This window comes from Parambassis ranga, chromosome 2 (assembly GCF_900634625.1).
Source record: "Parambassis ranga chromosome 2, fParRan2.1, whole genome shotgun sequence".
NCBI classification, from domain to species: Eukaryota; Metazoa; Chordata; class Actinopteri; family Ambassidae; genus Parambassis; species Parambassis ranga.
In genome coordinates, this window is record NC_041023.1 from 34,140,658 (window position 1) to 34,162,942 (window position 22,285).

General features: G+C 41.0%; 1 protein-coding gene across 2 annotated transcripts in view; it reads left to right on the forward strand.

Moving 5' to 3' along the window:
* The window catches only part of ntf3 (neurotrophin 3), a 32,531-nt gene extending 10,828 nt beyond the window's left edge, over positions 1-21,703 (forward strand). For both annotated transcript variants that reach the window (XM_028420640.1, XM_028420632.1), the window contains one exon: positions 20,601-21,703. In XM_028420640.1, the coding sequence (XP_028276441.1) occupies positions 20,622-21,482 (861 nt within the window). In that variant the 5' untranslated portion in view covers positions 20,601-20,621 and the 3' untranslated portion in view covers positions 21,483-21,703. The remainder of the gene's footprint in view (positions 1-20,600) is intronic.
* Positions 21,704-22,285: the final 582 nt, after the last annotated feature.

A 22,285-nucleotide genomic window follows, 5' to 3' on the forward strand; every position in this document is an offset into this window, starting at 1 on the left:
GGTCAGAATGTGAGTGCATGAGGAACGTTTTCTGTGACAGAAGCTGTGATGTATGTTGACATGAGCAGATGATAAAAGTCGGTGAAGTGAAAGTGCTTACAGTAAGTGCTGGTTTGGATGAAGAAGTATGTTATGTTTTATGTGAGAAAATACATCCAGAGTCATTTCTGAAAGGAAAGGACATCCCCTCATAAAAAACTATCACTGGCTTAACAGTAGAGGAAAAATGGCGCCAAAACTTCAAACTGGAAAAAAAGCAAATTTGACATTCGGAACTGAAGATCTTTTCTCACAATAATTGTTTTCAGATAGGTTCTTCTAGAGAACATCTTCAAACAATGTCTTGTCAATGTTTCAATTTGTGGTAGAAAGACTGTAAAAAAAGGTGTTGTGTAGCAAAACAGAGGAATTCTAGGGATCCGTCACTTTGCCAAACCAGACGAGATCTACTGCCAAACAGCTGACAGCAACCTGTTAATCATTCAGCGTGTGATGCTCTGTGGTGTCGAGCATTTAACGAGTTTCAGACAGGAGCCAAGAACAACAGCAGAGTTTGATTTGGGCAAACAGAACGCGCCTCAAGTCTCTGACCTGTGAAGAACTCCACAACACGCTGGTTGTTTTGACAACATGAAAAACACCTGAAAATATTGATTTTTGATTGATGTAAATGCTAATATGTGCACATGTAAAGTGATGCCTGAGCAATACATGCGCATATTCTAGCCAATACTCGACATGAGCTTGACCTCGACCTGGTGTGTGCTATGTGCTATATGAGCACTCAGACCATACAATGAAAGCCCTCACAGCATGAGCTTTGGCTTTACATCACAGACTTTGGTTTAACATGTCCACACAGAAAGACCTTAGTTCCCAAGGGTGCAAACACAGAATAATTCTTGCCCTGCAACTTCACTTTGTTTCCATCTGAATTATGAGAACCAGTCTCTTTGTCACAGATCCCTCCATGCCTGATGGTGCCAAAATGACAGGCAGCATCTAAAAAGTCATGTGGTTTGAAACGCTGCAAATGTGTCAAGTCCTTCAGTCTTTTTGTCCGAGCTAGTGATGGAATGAGAAATATACCTGAAGCTCTTTGGAAACAATGTTGTTTTATTTTAGTTTAGTTCCACACACACACACACACACACACACACACAGGGAGAAGCAAGGTCAAAGCCAGTGTTGAGCTCTACGGTCTATTCTAGTGTCTGTGATTCTATTAGGCTTGACACCAGATTAGCTCCCCTGATCTCTGCGTCTGATTTGGGTTGGTAACCTATTACTGCTCTGTCTCTCCTACTACACTCTCACACAACCTCAGCTGACAATCCATTTACCACGTATCTCAGTCACAGTGCAGATCACACAGTTCTCAGTTGTCAACCTACTCCTGTGCTGCGTCTTTGTTCACCCTCCTCCTGAGGCTCTGTGTCAGACCTGTGGAGAAGAGAAGAAGCTGTGGATTTAAGTGTTGGTGTGATATGAAGTCTACTTAGATGTAACTCTAGAGGCTTTTTTTCAACAAACAGGACTGTCACAAAGTTCTCAGGGGACAACAAAAGAGGCAGAAAACTGATTTAAAAAAGGGACTGAGTGTAGGGAGTGCGGTTGTGTGTGTAATCCTAGTCAAAGTGGACCTTGTCAGATGTAGGATATAGTGAAAACCACATCAAAGCAAGAAAGGAATTCTTTTCCTTCTTATTTTGAGCAAACCACAGAAAGCTAACACTGACCTGTCCTGTTGTGTAAGAAGGGGCTGGATAGAGGCTTTCTATTTCTATTTCTTCTGTCCTGGCGTGTGTCAACATTGCTGTGCTGGTTTCAATTCAATAGAGCAGGGAGGGGCAAGCATATAGCCCAGAGGGTCAGGAGGCTGCAGGTTAGCATTGCCATACAGCACTACAGCAGCTGGTTTCATTCATCAGGTCTCCATCTGAAGGCTCAGACCAAGCTGTTTCTGTGACTCGTAAAACATCATTACTGAGTTAATGGTCCATTCTTTATATTCTTCCTACACACCAAAGAGTTGCATTGTGGGAAATGTAGGCACACAAAGTCAAGCTCCTCTGCCTCAGTTTCCACTGTTATTTAGTAATCAATATATATATACTCTACAGTCAGATTTAGCATGTTGTTAAGCATGTTTTTTCAGACATCCCTGTTTGAATTCATGTTGTGACCTTTGCTCTGTCTCTCTCCCTCCTTCATGCTTATCTCCATTTTCACTGTCAATTATAACAGAAAGTTGCATAAATTGTGATTTTAACCCACAATAGGTCTAACATTTGATTGTACAAAATTAAAGTTGCATCTTCATACTGCCTTAATAAATAGATTGTGTCATTGTCATTGTTACAAAGCGCCTTGACAGATGAGAGTCACCCCAATCTTCTTCTTACATCTTAAAGTTGTTAAAATGTTTACTTGCCTTCAGCATTCTTTGTTGCTGCATTTCTGAGTTACAAATCCCCAGGCCTCTTTGATTTTATCCAACCTTACTCATTTTTTTTCAATTAGCTCTCCCATAAATTGTATTTTGTTTCTGTTTAGTGGTAAAGTCTTCAACTCTACAAAAGTGTCCTAAACAATATCACTTCTACACACATTGCATGACCTTTGTTGATGGAGGGTGCAGTGTGTCTGACTGCAGGGTTTATGGTAACAATCTGTGCTTGGCTGTTATACATTATTGTAGGGCTTAGCTAATGGATGGACTCACTGACAGACAGAGAACAGCTATGAGTTTTAGAGTCCTGCCAGGACCTCTGGTGGACTTTCAAATGAGTCCATGAAGGCAATAAATAACTGAAGTACATCTATCGAAAGCTTGCCAGAAACTGAATGTAAGACCAAAGACGGGAGATCTTTTCCCGCTTAACTCCATCCTCTGACCTACTTCTGCACCAAGTCACACAGGACATTTATCATGTTGTAGTAGAAACCTTTGATCAACTTTTCTGAATGAGTGTTCATTAAATACAGCTACAAACAATGGTCTAGGATTCAAAGAGTAAAAATGGATCTTCTCTTTCTTATCACTGTGGTTTATGCACTTGCTGTGAGGTGTGTGTCCTTGTTTTCTCTGTGCACTGAAGGAATGTGTACCTGTAGTGTACGTATGTACGCACCAACTTTACTCACACCCCGCTCTCTTAAACACACCACACTTTGACCTCGACATGCATAAAACTTTCCGCTGCTTCTCTGCACAGATCTGGCTTCACACTTTAATGTCACTTTCCCTCTTTTCAAAACACACTCGCACATACACACCACAACAAAGCCTCTCGCTTTCCTGCCGCGGCATCGGCACAAACTAGTTTTCTCAAGAGATAATGACAGCAAACGCAGATGACTCACCTGGCATAAGGCAGCGAAACGTTCAGGTAATTCACTGTTATGTTTGGAATTCTGCCCTTCCCTGCACTTACCCTAACACCCCCAGGGGTTTAAGAGAACAAGGTGGGAGGTGGAGGAACACAAAGAGGATAAGCCACATGTTATAACAGCCTAAATCTTTGTGTAATGTGGGGTTTCAAATTCACTCTTGATTATGCAAATACAATGTCAAATCAGTTATGATCACACAGGAAGATTGTGTTTCTGTGCATGCAGACAGCAGCGATGAATTGTAAATGCGCAACCAAGCATCTCAACAATATAAACTGAACCGAACCGAAAACCAAACTTCAGAACTGTGATACAAACCGAACCGTGGATTTTGTGAATTGTTCCGCCCCTACCAGATGGCAGGGAGTATGAGATCCTAACAAGAAATCTAGACAAATGAGTTGCAGTCAACTTTTAACTCATTCTGTACATTACTTATGTCTTAAAGGTAGGGTAGCAGATTTTGAAAACTCAGTGAGAGTCAGCCAGATTTCGAAAGTAAACACACGCCCCTTTCTCTCGGAGCTCACCCCGAAGCCATGCCTCCAATCACATTACCTGAAGACGAGCTGTGGTCTGTGACTTCAGCCATCATGCACGTACCTCTCTGGTGCGCGCAGAGCAGGAAGAGAGTGACAACCAGCCAATACTCCGCACAGGGGCCCCTCGTAGGATTGGCTGATGTTTTTAGTGTTTTATAGCTTCCACAAATTATTCATATTCTTCGTTTTAATGCGAAACTGCCGAACTACTTGGTTGCTATTGGATTGTAAAGAAAAGTTACACTAATTTAACAAAAAGTGCATCAGAATGAAATCTCCTACCCTACCTTTAAGTTCATTGTCTTTTTTTTCCTTTGCTGTTTTAAACTGTGCATAAAGCTTTTGGTCTTAAGCCTGTTTCCAGTCATTTCAGGACCACAGAAGCCACTTGTAAATAATTGAGAAATTACATGGCACTATTTAGCATTCCAGTGATTTACAGTGCACTGCACCTTTTTTTAACTGTGATCAGCATGGTAGCTGATGGCATTTTTATCTTGCTTTCTTATACGGTGCTCATTCAGGCCTTTTGGGTTGATGGATTACACTTTGCAGAACAAATACTTGACCTTAAACTGAGAGTGGACTCTGTCGTTCCCTCTCTGTGCCGTAACATCTGGAGTCAATTGGACAGTATTAGGGCTCAGACATTGCTGGGTGAAAATCCTTCTGGAGGATTTGCTGGATTGGCACACTACTCCACTAAGCTCCATCGCTAAGCGCCCCTGACTGCATCATCACCGGGGTCTCCACGGCAACTCCACTGCACACCGTCTACACAGTGGTCTCAAATTGATAAAGTTGTGGTTTCCTGAGCAAAAAAGTGTTAACCTCAGACATTGATGCCTGTCATTAGTGTCAGAAGCTATATTTAGATCCAACCCTGTTGACAAAAATGATTGTTTAGGGTGAGATCAAGTTTAGGTTCAGGGTAAAATTGTCAGAGGTCGGGGATAAGATATATATCAAATGGATTCCACTCCAAAACAACACTTACATTTGCAATCAGACATTTTATGTTGCTTTATCTGTCAGTCTTGTGGCTTTTATTTTGAAAAATGTGCATTCTGTATGTCTGTATGTGACATAAGAAACTTTCCATCAAGATGTATGTATTCATCAATGCAAATGAAAATGAAAATCTTGGAACTTATCAATCAATATGTTTAAGGTGTGTCTCTGCAGAGCCCCATCAAAACAGCAACTCATTACAAGTTACAGAGACACCGCGCACGTTTAATTTTAATTCTGCTGCTGTAGCCTACAATTCACGGCAGGTAAAATGCATTATAAAGTGCCTGAAACATGTCAAGCGATCTTTTTCAGTTAATATAGTTTTTATTGAGGCTTTTTAAAAACGCATATAGCGAACAGACTTTCAAGCTGGCAGCACGCTGTTATTAAACTGGTATGAGCCAGTCCCTATGTGTTTCTGTTTGTTTTTGTAATTTTATCATGTTAAGAGCCTTGTGCTGTATTTATGTTAGAAGTTATGCATAGTAATAAAAACACTTGTCCGGTAAACTGAAAACCTGCCGGTCACCTTTTACCGCTGCCAAGTTTTTCTAATGGAAACAATTAAAATGATAAAAGTAGGCTCAGGCGGCACCAAACTGTTGGCTTGTGCCTACACCGTTCAGAAACGAAATACCATCTCAGCTCTGGCTCGTCCTCTAAAGCGCAGTAGTGTTATTCTAAGGGGCCAGGTCACAGGTGCAACTAAAGCTCTCTCGCTCTCTCTCTCTCTCTTCTCCGCACTGTCATGTCATGTTCATAAACTTTATCAAACATCTCCAAAAGTAAAATATATTATACTACTAAAGTAAAAAAAGAAAAAGATTCAACCACACAAGGCATCAAATAAAATATGTTTAATATTTTATCCTTATCTTCTGTATAAGTGGATTGCATTTTTTTTATTGACGGTATTAAAAATGATACCGTCGCTACCTGTGTGCCCCGCCGGTATACCTTAATACCTTAATACAGCCCAACCCTAGTTAACAGTCATACAGCTACTGGATGTTCAGTTAGTCTGTCGGTCTGATTGCAGGTCTAATTGACTTTGTATGTAACAGAAACATGTTTGTTACATCTACAAAGGTGTGTTTGTTTCTTGCAGCCACATGGGGTGAAGGTTTGACATGTTATGTACAAAACACTAACAGCACACATACTGTAAGAAAAAGGGGTCTTATAATTACGACAGCTGCTGGCAGAGCCACCATGAAACACATATAACTCAGTCACAGCACAGCGAGAACCTGTTTGACTAATCAGATTGCTCCGCTTAAAGTGTCTGTTGTGTAATTGAGTTAGTAGAACACCTGAACCCATGGAGCCAACAGCATCCGCTTGAAAGTGTGCAGTGAAGGCAGGACAGGACTGGAAACAGCAGGAGCAGACTATGATTCAGGACAGATGTTATACTCTGGTTTTCACTGCTGAAATCAGGGTGATCTGCTAGATGCAGCATTAATTTACAGTCCACTACTTTGCATTATGTACCATGAGTTGTAACTATCAGAGAGTTGACAGGATGTCTTCTCTGTGGGCTCCACATACAGCTCTGAATCACTAATTAGTTTAGGACGGGTGTCTTTACATTTTTAGCCTGGCAGTCAAAACACTAGCTTAGCCTTAGACCCGGGGATCAGTACAACATGGACCTTATCTGAATGTGACATGACAGCACAGACTAATCAATAACACTTCTGTTGTCAAGCTACACATCAATAGATGTGACCTGCCAGATATAATTGGTAGATGTTTTTTTTGGCAGCAAAACCATTTTGTTTTTTTTACTCAGATAATCTGCTGTTGTACCAAAAAATGTTTTCACTCAGACAAATATTGGGTCAAATGTGGGTGCGTTTATTTCTCCTGCTTTCTTTTTTCATCTCAACAGCATTCGGCTGTCCTTATTAAGCATTACTGCCAGTAGATTACCAGGCTGGCAGCCTTCAGTTCAGAGGTTATACAGTGATTTGCTGGTCACTGTCCTTTTCATCCCAACCTCTTAAAATAACTTAATCTTCTCGCACTATTTCTCTCTCAGTCTCTTTTTGCCTCGTTTCAATCCCCTTTTTAAATCTCAGATCTTTTGGTTTTCTTCTCTCTATTTCTCCCAGTTTCTGCTTCCTGCACATTGTGCTACATGCTTTTACTGTGGATATTCTCTATGTTTTATAATAAATGCTGACTTCCCAAAATACTACTGGAAGAAAAAGATTACAGTCTAATAATAGGAAAATATTAATGTGACGTGACATGTTACCAATACTCCAGCTGGGGCTGATTATGAAATGATATAATTCATTCTCCTTCTGGCTACAACTTTTATCAGCTTTCACCATGGTAGCCGTTATAATGGCAGAGAAGCGTCCTCATTGGCAATCAACCTAATGTGTTATATGTGAAAACATGTTGCCTGTTTGAACAGAAAAATGACTTCTAGATGCTTTATCACATGAAAAGCTGGTAATAGAGTGGTAATACAGGTCTGTGTGGCGATATTAGATTAAGACTTTAATTGGACTTAAATTGTAGAATAGCATGGTGAAAGTTTTTACACCAGCAGATGAACAATGAGGAAATTTTAAGGTTACATTAAGAGGACAAACAAAGACATTAAACAGTGAAAGTCCACTTTGCCACTGAGGTTGTTGGAGGCAACTTTACATTAAAAATTACAGTTTTTTAAAGTGGCTTCTTTTTGATGGCATTTATCCTCCTCTTTGCCATATTCTGCTGTAGGTTAAATGCATGCCTTCTGCTGGTTAGTGGGCTAGTAAAACCAAAACAATGAGCCAAAAGAGGCTAAAAGTGCAGTTTTAACATGTCCCTTTTTTCATCACGTTCCATCCTGGAACATCTCTTCCAGCTGTCTGTGTGCTGCCTCTGTGCCAGAAATCAGCCAAACCGCACCTAACCACAGTCAGACAGGCTGGTGTGTGTGTTGCTCCAACTTGTTACAACTCTGCTGTCAGTAAACATTGCTTTTACCTTTCGTGTACTTCAATCCACACTTGATCATCACCTAAATGAGGTTAGAATACATCTACACTGTGCCTAGCAGTGCAGATAAAACCCCACTGTTCTGCCTTTTTGCAGAGTGGGACTTGTCTGTGTTTTTCTTGGATCGATGTGGTCACTGATGTGTTTTTGTGTTTATTTAAACTGGCCTACAGTTCGTTTTTATTAATTGATTTTATTTTATCTTATTGGGCTTCATACAAACATAAACACACACCTGCTGCTCTGATTAATTCATCAGACTTTGGTTAACTTGGCACACAGCCTGATAAACAGTTGACTTAGATACAAAGTGAGAAGGAGCGCACACTAGGGTTGGGCGGTATTAAGGTATGAAGGTATGAAGGTATACTGGCGGGGCACACAGCTAGTGACGGTATAATTTTTAATACAGTCAATAAAAAAATGCAATGTACTATTTTGAAGATAAGGATCAAATATTAAACATATTTTATTTGATGCCTTGTGTGGTTAAATCTTAAGTTTTACTTCAGTAGTATAATATATTTTACTTTTGGAGACGTTTGATAAAGTTTATGAACATGACGTGACAGCGGAGAAGAGAGAGAGAGAGAGAGAGAGAGAGAGAGAGCTATAGTCGCACTAATACCTTAACATTTCCCAAAGTGTAACAGCCAGGGCTTTGCTGTGACAGCCTGTTTTTACTTAAGGGTTAATTGCCCAGAGGTTCTGTATGTTTAAAACAATTTCCTGTCTCTTTCTATCTCTAGCCCTAAAAGAGTACAAACCAAAAAGAGAAAAGTAAGTCATGTTAATTGTTGCAAATGAAGATGAGATATCAGTCACTTTCAGTGTGTTTGTGTTTGGATGGATGTGCAGACAGACTGACAGAATGACCACTGTGCAGTGTGACAATTCAGTTCCAAAAGGCTGCATGTGTTGAGGCTGTGTGGATTACTGTATATATACATGCACAACACTTCAACAGCAGGAGTCTTTCTCAGTCATTGTTAAAGTAGCACTTTAGACTGAGCTTTTACACCATCATGTATGCTGTCAGATATCCTGTGGACATAATCTGTGCAATATTTTGGGACCACTACTTTGCTGGCGTCTCCAAAAGAGAACATAATTCATGGTGCTTGAGCTGTATGCCTAAAAGCCAAAACATTACTCTTACCACACAGGAACCCGGTGAGTGCTCCTGTTAAGACGCCGCCACCCTGAGGCTGATTATCTGACTCAATCCCTCAGGTGTTAAAAGCTCAAAGGGCGCAAGGGTGCACCTGAGGCCAGGGATTGCATGGATGGGGACACACTGTATCATAATCTCATGGCAGTTTTTTACTACACACATCTACCACATAAACACAATGCTCACATACTGTGTGCACTGCGTCTGTGTATTTCTCTGTGGTTGAACACAGGGTTTGTATCAGATTAGTGAGCTTGGCCAGCAGGTGAAGCCAGGATCTTGGCAATTTACCCAGCAGTGTTTTCTAAGACCCGTTCAGACTGGGGAAAGTCAATCCAGCTGGAGTGGGATCGAAACCAGATTGCTTTTAAGCCGGATACGTTCAGACCTATTTTCAAATCGTGCTATTGCACACATGCATCTTGCTGTCCTCCAAACCACTAGGTGTTGCATCGTAAAATTCAGAGCCTGTTCAGACCGGGGTAGGACAGGGTGCTCACATGCATTGTGCGGTTTGTTTAGTGTTGTTTGTTTTTCTTATTTCTTTCCTGGTCCAGAACGCAGTTGATTCCTCTGTAGCCATGTCAAAAATAAAAAAACGGTCACAGCTTTTGTAGTTTAATGGATGTTTATATACGGCTTTTGTACGCAACCCAAATACTGTCCCTGTGAACACAAAATACGACATCGCTAGCCGGATCCACTAGCTGCATTAGCCTTAGACCTTAGCCATATTTCAGCGAATCTGGGTGGATCCGGGTGGATTGAGAGAAAATCCTGGATCCAGATTGATTACACAAATCTGAACAGCTGGTCAAAGGGAATGATTAGCACAGATATTTAAGACATTGTACAGGGAGGCATGAAGCAGCACAGAAAGTGACATATGTGTGCACACATGTTCCCGTACATGCTGTCTGAGTCAGACTTAAGTTCTTGTTTGAGTAGATATTTTACTCACTATATTCATATTTGAAAAAAAAAAACTTACAAGAAGAAAACTCCTCTTAACAGTAGTTCTATTATTTTAAATGTCAGAAAAGGCCTCTGTGGCATCAAGTGATCTTGTGACATTTGTGTTGGAATTAGTAGACCTGTGTTGTTTTAATTACATAATACCCTTCATGTGAGTGGACAGGGCTGAAAACAGAGGTGAGAAAGGAAAAAGTAAGGAAGTGAGGATGTATATGAGGAGATAGGAGGGTGAGATGATGAGCGGATAATGTTAGAGGGAGCGTGGAGGGGAGGGGAGGGAGGGAGGGACCTGAACAGCAACCTAATGGGTCTGGAGCCTCGTCAGCTGAAGCTATAAAGGGAGCAATGGGGTGAGAAAAACAGCATGTCTGCAGATGTTTACTGCACAAAAGATAAAATCTAATTTTTTTATAATGTGATTGTGATGGTTTTGTTGCTTTCCCCCATTAACATGAGGTCTTAAAATCCTACAGATCATACTCAACAGTATAATTATGAAAAAGACTAAACAAAAGTTTAGTTTCATTTAAACCAAGCCATCATTCCAACAACTGATCACGCTAAAGATACCAGAGAGTTGTATCGGCCCTGCAGGGCATTATATAGATCTACAGGTATTCTTCCTAAGTGAAAGGCTAGGACAAGTCTTTGACTCCTCAGTGATGAATTACTGCATGCTATCCAAATCCTTCTCTAACTTAATCACCTTATGGTTGTTACATACCGAGGATCAAAACTCATCATAAAGGCAGCAGCCTGTTAAGTGTACTGGCAACCGTTTTGGTTGGTTTGTTGTCATCTTTGTTGCCATAGTAGAGTAGTTTAAAGGTACAGTTTTTCTAGCACCTCAGGGTCATTCATGCTTTGACTAAATTGAACTCCTTTCTCTGAATGGCTCACGAAAGACAGACTGACAAATTCTTTTGAAACGCCTGCCATCTCTAGCATTTCCTAACACATTCCCATGTCGGCTTGCCAAACCCTTGTTTTCCTCCTTTGCTGTTTCAAATTTACATCCAGATGCTGTGTGAAGAGATGTGCTAAATCATAAGTTTAGTTTGGTGGAGGTTGGGATGAAGAATCTACAACCTCTGGCTTATTTTTTTTGTGTGTTTGTCACACTTAAATGTTTCAGATCATCAAACTAATTAAAAACGTTTTTGTTTCACAGCACTGTAAGGGCCCAGTAGCTGCTACAGTTTCTCTCAGTGACATCCACACAAGTCCTGCTCCTTCAAACTCAGTCACTGCTGCAATACTGTGAGCCACTTTAATGCTTTTATGAGAAAGTGATAGCAGGAAATGTGGCAGTTGCTGCTAAACACGTCGTACTATCCATGTCTAGAAGTGGTATCTGGCCTGCAGCTGATATTGTTGACATAAAATCAAACACTGATGCAGTGTTTCCAGTAGATCACTGGATAGGTACAAAACTTTAGCTCTACCACTACAGTGTTACTGTTTTCACAATCCTGATCAATTTACAGTAATCTGAAAAATCCTGTCCTCTCAGGATCAGATTATATTCATTTTCTACCACCTATTACTATGCTAGAACCTGTTGTGTTCGGTGCGGAAATTGGACCCAAATGCAGACCAAAGTAGCGTTTAAACAAAGGTGAACTTTAATGAAGCCAAAAACACAGTCCAGGGTACAAGAAGGACCAAACTAAACTACGACTGAGCAACAAAAAATACAAGCAATACAACAAACCTAGGGAGAAGAAGTTCATGGCACGGGGAGTGACAAACACAATGATCTGACGAAGACAAAGGGAAGCACAAGGCTTAAATAAGGAGGGTGAAACACAGGTGAGCACAATCAGGGGGGAGCTAGTAATCAGGGCGGAGGAACAGAAGGAGGGAGGGAAGGACTGAGGAGGAGCAGAGAAGGAGGAGGGAGGAACAGAAGGAGAGAGAGAAGGAGTGAGGAAGAGCAGAGAAAGAGGAACCAAATCTCAAAAATACTAATAAATAACAAAAGGGATAAACAACATGAATACAAAACCAGGAACAAACAGGATCATAACAGAACCATTCCTTTCTACACACACACCTGTACCTAAACGATTATCCAAATGTTGGTAAAGGTTTTGTATAATCTTAACATGTCAACAATCAATTCCTCCTTTCTGGTCCTGAGCTGTTAGCCACCCCACTGGCTGCAACAGAAATGGTTCATTTGTTGTCTTTTGACAGTGATGTCCATGTTTACTTATTGTCTTTAAGGCTGTTGTTGTCAGTGGGAATATATACACAGTGTGTTAATGTATGTGATCCTGCTGTGAGTAAAGGAATCATTTCTGTGCTCGCTAACCAGTTCCAAAAGGATTCTTCCTGCTCGGCCATGATCCTTCACCTGATGCATCACTGCATTCTAAAGAGTAACCACAACACAAGAAAAAGCACACTTACACAGAGCAATGTTGATAGAGAATTTAATAGAACTCTATTTAGACACTGGTGCATTGAGCTAAATGCATATTGACATACATGGAAAGGTGTTATGATGCAGCTCTTTTATTTGCTGATAAGACACCATAATTATGTTGAACCAAACATTGAATGAACAATCAAGCCAGACGTAGCCCAAAACACACCTCTCTTACAGGGCTGATCATTTTTGTAATGGATTTACCTTTTAAATGATAATCACATGATCAATACTTGCAAAAACAAAATGTACTGACCCCATACGCCAGATACTTTTTCAAACCAAGCATTATGTGAACCTTGGTAATATTTATATTTCTACACTGACAATTAAAAACCACGGTTGTTGACACTTATTGGAATCTTTCCTGAAATCCACCTCCAGAATGAGGCAATCAAACAAGCTGTGCTAGGGCTGTGCAATTTGACAATAAAAGGTCATGAAGGATTTGAACGTGTTGGCGATCTGCCAGAGCAAACAGATCGTCTTATCGTCCATAGGGCACGTTCTATTAATTGCAGTTCTATGTTCGCGCAGACGCATGAGTTTTTTTCCCTCGGCCAACTATCAGTGCGCTTAATGTGAACACGACCAACCAATGACGGGCTCCCTGTTAGGAAGCCATGACTGAAAAAGAAAAGAGAACTAAATTGGTCCCTAAAACGAACTCCACCTTTATGTTCGCTGCTGTGTGTGTGTGTGTGGGAGGGCCGTATGAGGAGTTCTGTGCACATGTGTGTACATCAGATGTAGAGGCACAGCCAATGACGTAACCAATTTAAAATACAATTTTATTTTGTTCTGTAATTGTTATTTAAATGTTCATGTTTATTGAAAACTAATACTGAGTTCAGAATTGTTTGCCTTTTAAATCTACTGATAGTTTTTTTGAAAATGACAGAGTAGGCTACCTTAAGTCATTTACACAGAAACATGCAAAAAGTGTCAATGTAAAAACAAATCATGATAAAATCGTGATTTTACCATTAAAGAATTGTGATATAAAATTTTTGCCACCCCTAAGCTGTGCCATATTTCTGCTCCTGCCTGCCATTTATTAAGCTTTTTTTAATCAAGTAATCAATTATAAATGATTTATTAGCATAAAACCAGGCTTTGTTTTTGTTGCCCGAGTTTTGTTTTATTCCCATTTATCATCGAGTCAGACCTTTGCCCACCACAGACAAATATTCATCTGAAATAAGTGCTCTGATTTCCTGGTAACAGAAAACATTTAGCGAATACTCATGTTAAATTAATATGAGTCACACGGGCTTTGGCGGTTATGTGGGGCGACAAAGCCCCCAAAACTCTGAATTCCAGTTTCACCCAGTTCTGTGACTATTTTCAGGCCACAGCACCATCTGAATGTCACATGAAAAATATATTTTCCTTGAGCAATTATCCATTTAAGTGTGAAGCACAGCGCCCAGGGGCACACGGTGACTTTCTTGTAAACATGCTTGCTGCTATGTGGAATCACTTCTCTTCAGAGTGTGCTTTAAGAAAATGAGACGCTGATGGAAAACCTTAAAAAAGAAAACAACAGACTGATAATGTTTGTCAATTTCTTGTCATGAAAAAATAAAGCTCAGAAACTGCTATGACCTGGAGATGAATGTGAAGAATTCTCTGATAGCTGCCAGAGGCATCAAATGTTTCTTCTTGTCTTAACCTGCTCACCTTATAATTTACAATAAATACACAGGGCATTTACTTATATAACCAGCACGCTGGGTATCACTGTGATAGGAAGGAATGATTTGGTGAAAAATGACTCTTACCCACTCTTTGAGCATGGTTATTGATTCGGCTAATCATTGGATTTATAACCAACTCCAGTCATTTCTAGTATCCCCTGTGAGATGACACCCTCAGTATAGAGAATAATAAAGAAACCTAGTATTATTCAGTTTCAACATACACTTTCAAAGACCATGTCAGCATGCCTTAATGGATGATGTGCATTGTTGTTTACAAAGTGCGTAAACAACTTTGTGTGAGTCTCGAAAAAGACAAGGACATCACAGTTGTATGTGCAGTTATACTGGGATGATATGTGCATGGTGCTACAGAGGTTAGTGCCATCTCACAGCAAGAAGGGTCCTGGTTCAAATCTGGTTGAAGGTTGAGGTGCGAGTTTGAGTCACTTTGTGTTAGTCTGCAATAGACTGTTGACCAGGGTCCAGGGTGTACCCCCTTCACCAATTGACAGCTGGGATAGGCTCCAGTCCACCCATGGCCATGGAGACGGATGGATATGTGTGCTTGAAAAGCTTTACACATGGGTGTGAAAGTGAGGCATGTGTTTTGAAGAGACACTTAGGCCCCATTCACACTGGAGAAATCTAGCCAGCTAGTGAGGGATTCGAACCATATCTGGATATATTCTGGGGCCTAAGTTTTAAGTGCTAGGCTAAATCTTATGAATAATTTGCCCAAAGAAGGATTCATTGTAGGAGTCGATTGATTGTTTATACTGTATGTAAAAGGATGTGTTGGACATTGAGATAACTTTAGGTGTTATCACCATCAGACCTTGAGTTTCTGTCTAGGGCCCATGTTGTGACCGAGCTCCATGCAGCTCAGGCTCACCTTATATATCCAGTTTAAGTGGATTCAATGGAGGTTTTAGACACTGTCACTCAATCTGACAAGCACTTCATTTGGAGCACAATCACTCTTTAATATAACACTGTTCCTGCACATGAGGTTTAACAAAGGCAGTGGGGTTCTGTTCAGGATCAGTGACAGACACATCTACATAGAGTGAAAGAAAAGACTATAAGTGGAAAATATGCTTCATATGACAGAAGTAAAACAGCCTGTGTAGACAGCTGGATTAATTAAGTGATGAGCGTCTGCTCTGCTAGATGCTAGATTGTGAGACAAATGAACACAGCTGGAAAGTCTTTAGTGTGAATAATGTTACAATAGACATAAGTCTTCTAAAAGTAGGAACAACAGACAGGATTTGTCATTCATTATCAGCACTGAGGTCATGCCTTTAAAACAGGTGCTCTAATATGCAGACAATCCGCGGCTGCACACCAATAAATATTTATTTTATATATATATATATATATATATATATATATATATATATATATTATTACATTTTATCTTTCGGGAGCATTAACATCTGTCGGCCTTGCTCATTTTCCCCTCACCTCTCCTTCACACAGACTCTCAGTGACTAAATTTATTCTCTAACCTTGAACTTCTGTGCTTCCTAATTATAAGCCTACCCAAGCCCTCGTCCTAAAATAACCGTTGTAGTGTTGAGGACAGGCTAAGCGTCCTCACGTGTCCTTGTGTAGACAATTTTTCCTACAATACACAAACGAAATACAGGACAGCTTACGGCACCAGTCTCTGTATCACCCTGCCCTCTGAGAAAGTTATCGCCCACCCGCAGTGCCGCATTATCCTCCGAGAGGCTGAATGTCAACATCATAAACTACAGTCAGGGCTTTAATGGGTGTGATTATTGCAGCAGGAGGGATATTAATTTGTACTACTAAAGACTTACAAAGACACTTCTGTGCATACATTTTTGTATTTAAAAGTGTGGAAACTCAAAGATACACAAATGTCAGGTTTTTTTTTTTTTTAATATTAAAAAAGATTATTGTATACACCATCCAGATGTGGTCTGAAAGATGAAAGGGATTCATTGATTTTTGTGGAACCACATGTGACTATATTAGCACTGCTGTTGGCTTTGCACTTCAAAAGGTCAGGGTTGCCAGATTCAGCATTTTTCTGCCCTGCTGGGCTTTTTATTTAATTGGGATCATAAAAACTGATTTTTGGAGGCTACATTTGAATGAATTGGACATTCCTGTACTTAAGTGTTTTACGATGCTGTGCCAAGTTCCCATGGAATGACTAGCAGAGTGCTATTTGGTACCTGTAAAGAAAGAGAGAGAGAGAGCAAAGGATCCAGTTTGCTCTTACTGGTCAACTCAATAGCAAAAGAGGCAGATAAAACTTTTGAGAAAGCATTTCAGTGGACAGGAACAGGCATCCTTATAGACATACAACAACAACATTGACATTGTAGGACCAGATATTGGTGTATAGGTAACTGATATAGATAGGGCTTTGTTTTGTGGTATCTTAACGGGACAATACACCCCAAAATACTCATGTTTTGCCTGTAAATGGCAGGCTTCTTATCCATTAGGGCTGCCCGGACTGGGACTCATTGGCCAGATCTGGCCTGTCTTTAATTTGAAAGCAAATGTAAATAAATGTTGGTTGCTTCCAATCCAGATTGTTTTGATGTGAGTCACCAGTATCTTTAAAACAATCTGAAGTGATAAATAGCTGACACAGTGACCTGCCCTAAGTATGCACACTGTGCATCTGTATTTTTAGGGCCCGAGCACCGAATGGTGCGAAAGCCCCTTATTATTTCGCCCCCCCCCAAGATTGCATTTTTGCATCCCCAAAACTCACCAAACTTGGTAGAAAAATTAATTCGCCCGAAAAATTTACAAATTTGCTGAGTTTTGCATACATCATCCAATTGAGCTGAAATTCACTGTGTCCACTCAAGACACCATTGGGAATAGACCCATAATAGGATGATACGGTCATAGCGCCACCTACTGGTAGCAGGAAAATTTGGTTGTAAACATGTGTTTGTTGTACGTCTCTGGAAATGAGAGGAGAGGAGAGCATAGGACAGGAGAGTATAGGAGAGGACAGCATAGGAGAGGGGACAGTGATGGCCCTGCGGATCGCAAGGTGTGCAAGGGCCCGCAATGCTGCTTGCAGCTTTAATTAGGGCCCGAGCACCGAATGGTGCAAGAGCCCTATTGAAACCTTAGGAATTATTTTTTATTTTTTTTCCCCCTGAGATCGCATTTTTGGGGGCCTTAACAAGCCCCCAAAACTTTTGAAACGCACATGGGAAAATGGTTCTATAGCGCACCCTAACGCGTAGCCCCTCTGGCCGGTTTGACACAGGATTATGAAAATTGGCACACATATGTATCACTTCAAGATGCACAAAAAAGTCTCTTGGACCCCCCTCCAAACCCAACAGGAAGTCCACCATTTTAAAGTTTGCGGACATTTTCGGCGATTTGTGACCCTGCTACAAAACTTTTCACGCCTCACATACTTCATCGAATTGAGCTGAAATTCACTGTGTCCACTCAGGACACTATAGGGAATAGACGTATTCCAAAACTCTTACAAAAGTCTTACGGTGTGGTCGGGGCGTGGCCTCAAAGTTTGACGATTTCACAGGAAACAGGAAGTCACTATAACTTCTGTGTTTACTGTCCGATCTGTACCAAATGTCACATGTATGATCAGATTCTGACCATAAACACATCTATACAACAATATTGAGGATTTGACACACTGCTATGGACCTGAGTCTGAACAGATATATATGCTAATAGGTAATACGGTCATAGTGCCACCTACCCTAGAAGAGTATAGGAGACGAGAGCATAGGAGAGGGGATTGCATTAACCACGCGGATCAAAAGGTTTGTGAGGGCCTGCAATGCTGCTTGCAGCTTTAATTTTTTTTTGTACCTTTTTCTTAAAATGTCTTTAAGGAGTCACTAAGACTACGTTCAGACTGCAGGCTGAAGTGACCCAAATCCAATTTTTTTGCATGAATGATTGTCATGACAGTCTGAACAGCTCAATTCCGATTTTTTTTATATCCGACCCAGGCCACATTCATATGTGTTCCTAAATCAGATATGTATCTGATTTTTTGCGGCTATGTGGCAAATATCTGACTTTTGTGTCAGCCAAAGGCGACAGACCTCACAATTCTGCAACACAGGAGTAGGCAGACAAGCGGTGTTGTTAGCAGCAAGCGCCTGTTGTCAGGAAGTAGAGCCAAACTCCAATGCGCTTGCTCACAGAGGGAGATGTTGACTGTCTTGCTGTGAAAGTGATACAGAAAGGTGCTCGCAGACATATTCAAAGGTTCTCATCATTTTGAAATTATGAATGAAGTCAGTGTCGCTAAAAGCAGTCACATCACTACTCTCTATACAGACCCTGCAGCGACTGCTCTCGTCCTTCTCAGCGTTCTTCCTAATATTATTTGGTTGACATTATGAGATTTGTGACCAGACATTAACTTAAACAAAGCTACACAGGCACACATTGTGTGATGTCGTGTCCTCTTCTGTGCATGTGGGTCACTTCAGGGCCGCAGTCCGTTCACACAGGAGAGTGGTAGCAGTCGCATATTATTTTGTAAACACCAAAAAATCGGATTTCACCAAAAAATCAGAATTGGGCATTAAGACCTGCAGTCTGAATGTAGCCTAATGTGCAGGTCCGACATCACTTGAAATGAAAAGCTCTAACATGCAGTGTTGTGTTAGTGTGAATTTGTGTATTCCTGTTGTGTATCATCTGTACACAAGGTCATTCTCAGTAGCCCTGCAAACTGTTCATTTCAATAATAACAAAGCAGTGTGTGTCTTTTCTGAGCCACTGATTGCAAGGTGACATTGCTGCCACACACACACACACCTCATTTAACAGCTGACCACACAGCCAAAACAGTGCTGATGGGGACGAGTCACCTCTTTTTGTTCTGCTGGCATCTGCCAGCCCGTTACCCTTCACCTCATTCCTCTGTAACTCTCTGACAGACTCAACTGTTGAAGGTTTGATCAATGTGTGTGTGTGCATTGGATTGCCACAAAACACACTCTGGCACCTTCGTATGTGCTGAATATTCTGGGTGTTTTGTCAGAATCAGAATTGTGTTTATTGCCATGTAAGTGAAGAGGTTTCACTTTACTAGGAATTTGCCTTAGTGATTGGTGCATACATAAAACATTTAACAAATTTAATGTTAATGTAAACAATTATGTATTAAGCATGTATGGGTTAAAAAATAAACAAGATAAAATAGGGTAAAGTAAAACTTACTCTTATCCAATACTTTTTGAGACTTCTTCAGAGGTGAAGACATGCCCATGGCTGTTAAAAGCAGGGTGGGAAAAGCTGAATGAAAAGAAACAGCTGAAGACTGTGGCTTTACTTTATGAATGAGGGTTAGTGAGTTAGATTTGCTTGAGGAAAAAAAGTCTTCACACAGTACAAAAAGAAAGAACATTGAACTACTGTAAGAAGTGGGGGGAAAAACACCTCCTGAGGCTCACACCCTGAGCACACCCGGAGCCGGGCTAACCGAGAATCGTCTGCCAGTGCACATGCATAAAATAGCAGCACTCTGACAGGCTGTTATGCTGTATGAATTGTCCAAAATAAGAACCACAGGATTTCATACCAAAAGCAAACACAGCAAGGATGTTTAAATGTATACTCAGATGATTGGATCTGTCATGTTTAATGTACAGATACTGTCTTCTTCTAGTTGAAGGCAATACTTCTAAAACCAAAGCTGCTTTAATGCAACTCTTGAAGATGAAAATGAGGTTGTATGTTTCTATAAAAAAATCATAAGAAAAGAGTCCTAAAAACAGTAAGTTTTAGCAAAATTTGTAGCAAAAATTCTATTCTATAAAAAGGTGTATCCTCTGCACTGATGCAATGACACACAAACAAGTAAAGTTATCGAGTGTCAGTTCTCAGTGAAAGAACACAGTTTATGATGGCTTTGGTTCCTGGAAGCACAATAAAAGTGGATTATATTTGAAGCATCTCACCCAACTGATATGCAAATGAGCAATGAGCAAATGAGCAAAATAACCTCTTCTTTCTGTCCCTGTTGACGAGGAGCCAGTATGTTTGCTATGAGCTACAACATGAAGAGCATCTTGGTGTCCGGATTTCTCAGCAAAATTGTGTACATTAGTGACATCTCTCAGCTGAGAGCTGCAGTAAATAAAATATACTGTATGTATGTAATGTCCTTCTGTATTCAGAGTCCAGACTCTGGAAAGAGTACAATGTTTGATGTGAAATGATTTTACAGTGGTGCAGTAACTGTTGCCTGTGTTCAGTGGATGGAATCTTAGCTAATGTTTAAAGGTATTTCTAGACAACAAGGTTTCTTAAAAACAGTAAAAAAGTATAACTTTCTAACCCTCTTGTCTTTACAGATCTTACAGGTGAATCTAGTGATGTCCATCCTGCTGTATGTGATGGTCCTAGTGTACCTATATGGTATCCAGGCAACCAACATGGACAGCAGTCATCAGGGGCAACAGCAGCAGCAGCCAAGTCCAGACCCTTTAAACTCTCTCATAATCCAGCTGCTTCAGGCTGACCTGACAAGAGGGAAGACCAGGGGGAACCAGAGCCAGCAGGGGAAAAGCAGAGACACGGAGCCACAGGACACACTGCCTCCTCTACTAAGTGCTAACTTTCCTTTAGAAGATCAGGGGGACGCAGAGCAGTGGGGGGCAGGGGGTCGCAGTGGCGGGAGCAGTGATGGTGTTATGGACCAGGAGGTGATGCTGTTGAACTCGGACCTCCTCAGGCAGCACAAGCGGTACAACTCGCCTCGGGTGCTGCTGAGCGACCGGCCCCCACTGCAGCCGCCACCACTGTACCTCGCGGATGATTTTGTAAGTGGCGCATCTGATGGAGGGGCAGTGGGAAACAAGACTAGAAAGAAACGTTACGCCGAGCACAGGAGCTACCGTGGGGAGTATTCTGTTTGTGACAGTGAGAGCCAGTGGGTGACGGATAAAACCCAAGCAGTGGACACCAAGGGGGACTCTGTGACAGTTCTGGCTAAAATTAAAACCAGTGCCACGCAGGACATCAAACAGTACTTTTATGAGACGCGCTGTCGGACCCCCAGGCCCTTCAAGGGTGGCTGCAGGGGCATTGACGACAAGAACTGGAACTCACAGTGCAAGACGACACAGACGTACGTACGAGCGCTGACGCAGGTTCGCAATTCAGTGGGCTGGCGGTGGATACGCATTGACACTTCCTGTGTGTGTGCATTGTCAAGGAAACGTCATAGGACGTAATCAAAACATACAAGCCCTGCAACAGACTACTTGTTTGGAAGTCTACTTCCTGCATAGGATTATATTTCTTGCAACAGTGCTCTTCACCACAGGAGTATGGGTCGGGGGCAGTGACAGTTTGCTACAAAAATGATACTTCTACTGAAGAAATCTTTGGTCCACTTAAATGATATTTCACATTTATGTGCTGCAAATCAACAAGCTGCTGCAGCACTGCTGTTATGGAGGAACTCACATAGAGGGGCTGGGGAGGGAGGGAACGAGAGTGTGAGGGAGAACTGTACATATAAATTATTTAAATTATATAAAATGCATGTAGTTTATACATGTTTATCTATCTATATGACATATGAATATATTTGTGTTATTTATTGAAAGAAGTCTTCTTCAAAAGGAAAAAAAATGTATAAAAAGGAATGAAACAAGCTATGAACTCATTCTGAGATTATAACACAGAGCTGGGCTGCAAAGGTGCTTCACAGTAAGACTTTTACATGTGCCTTGATCAGTGTTGCTGCATAGCAGAGTGATAGGACATGGTAACTCACTGACAGGCAGTTGCCACCAATGGTTTGGGGGTCTCGGAGGCGTCCCATTCTGCTAATCAATTAAGGACCCCAAATATTTAGCTGCACAACATCCCATATGACCAAAATGCAGATGAGATTTGTGATCAGACATATATATTTACACACACCAATCACAATTGACACTACTTTTATGATGTAAATGCACAGTGAGTCCATTCATTCCTGTGGGAGACAGGTAAAACACACAAAATCCTCTGGTGGAGTCTGCTGGCA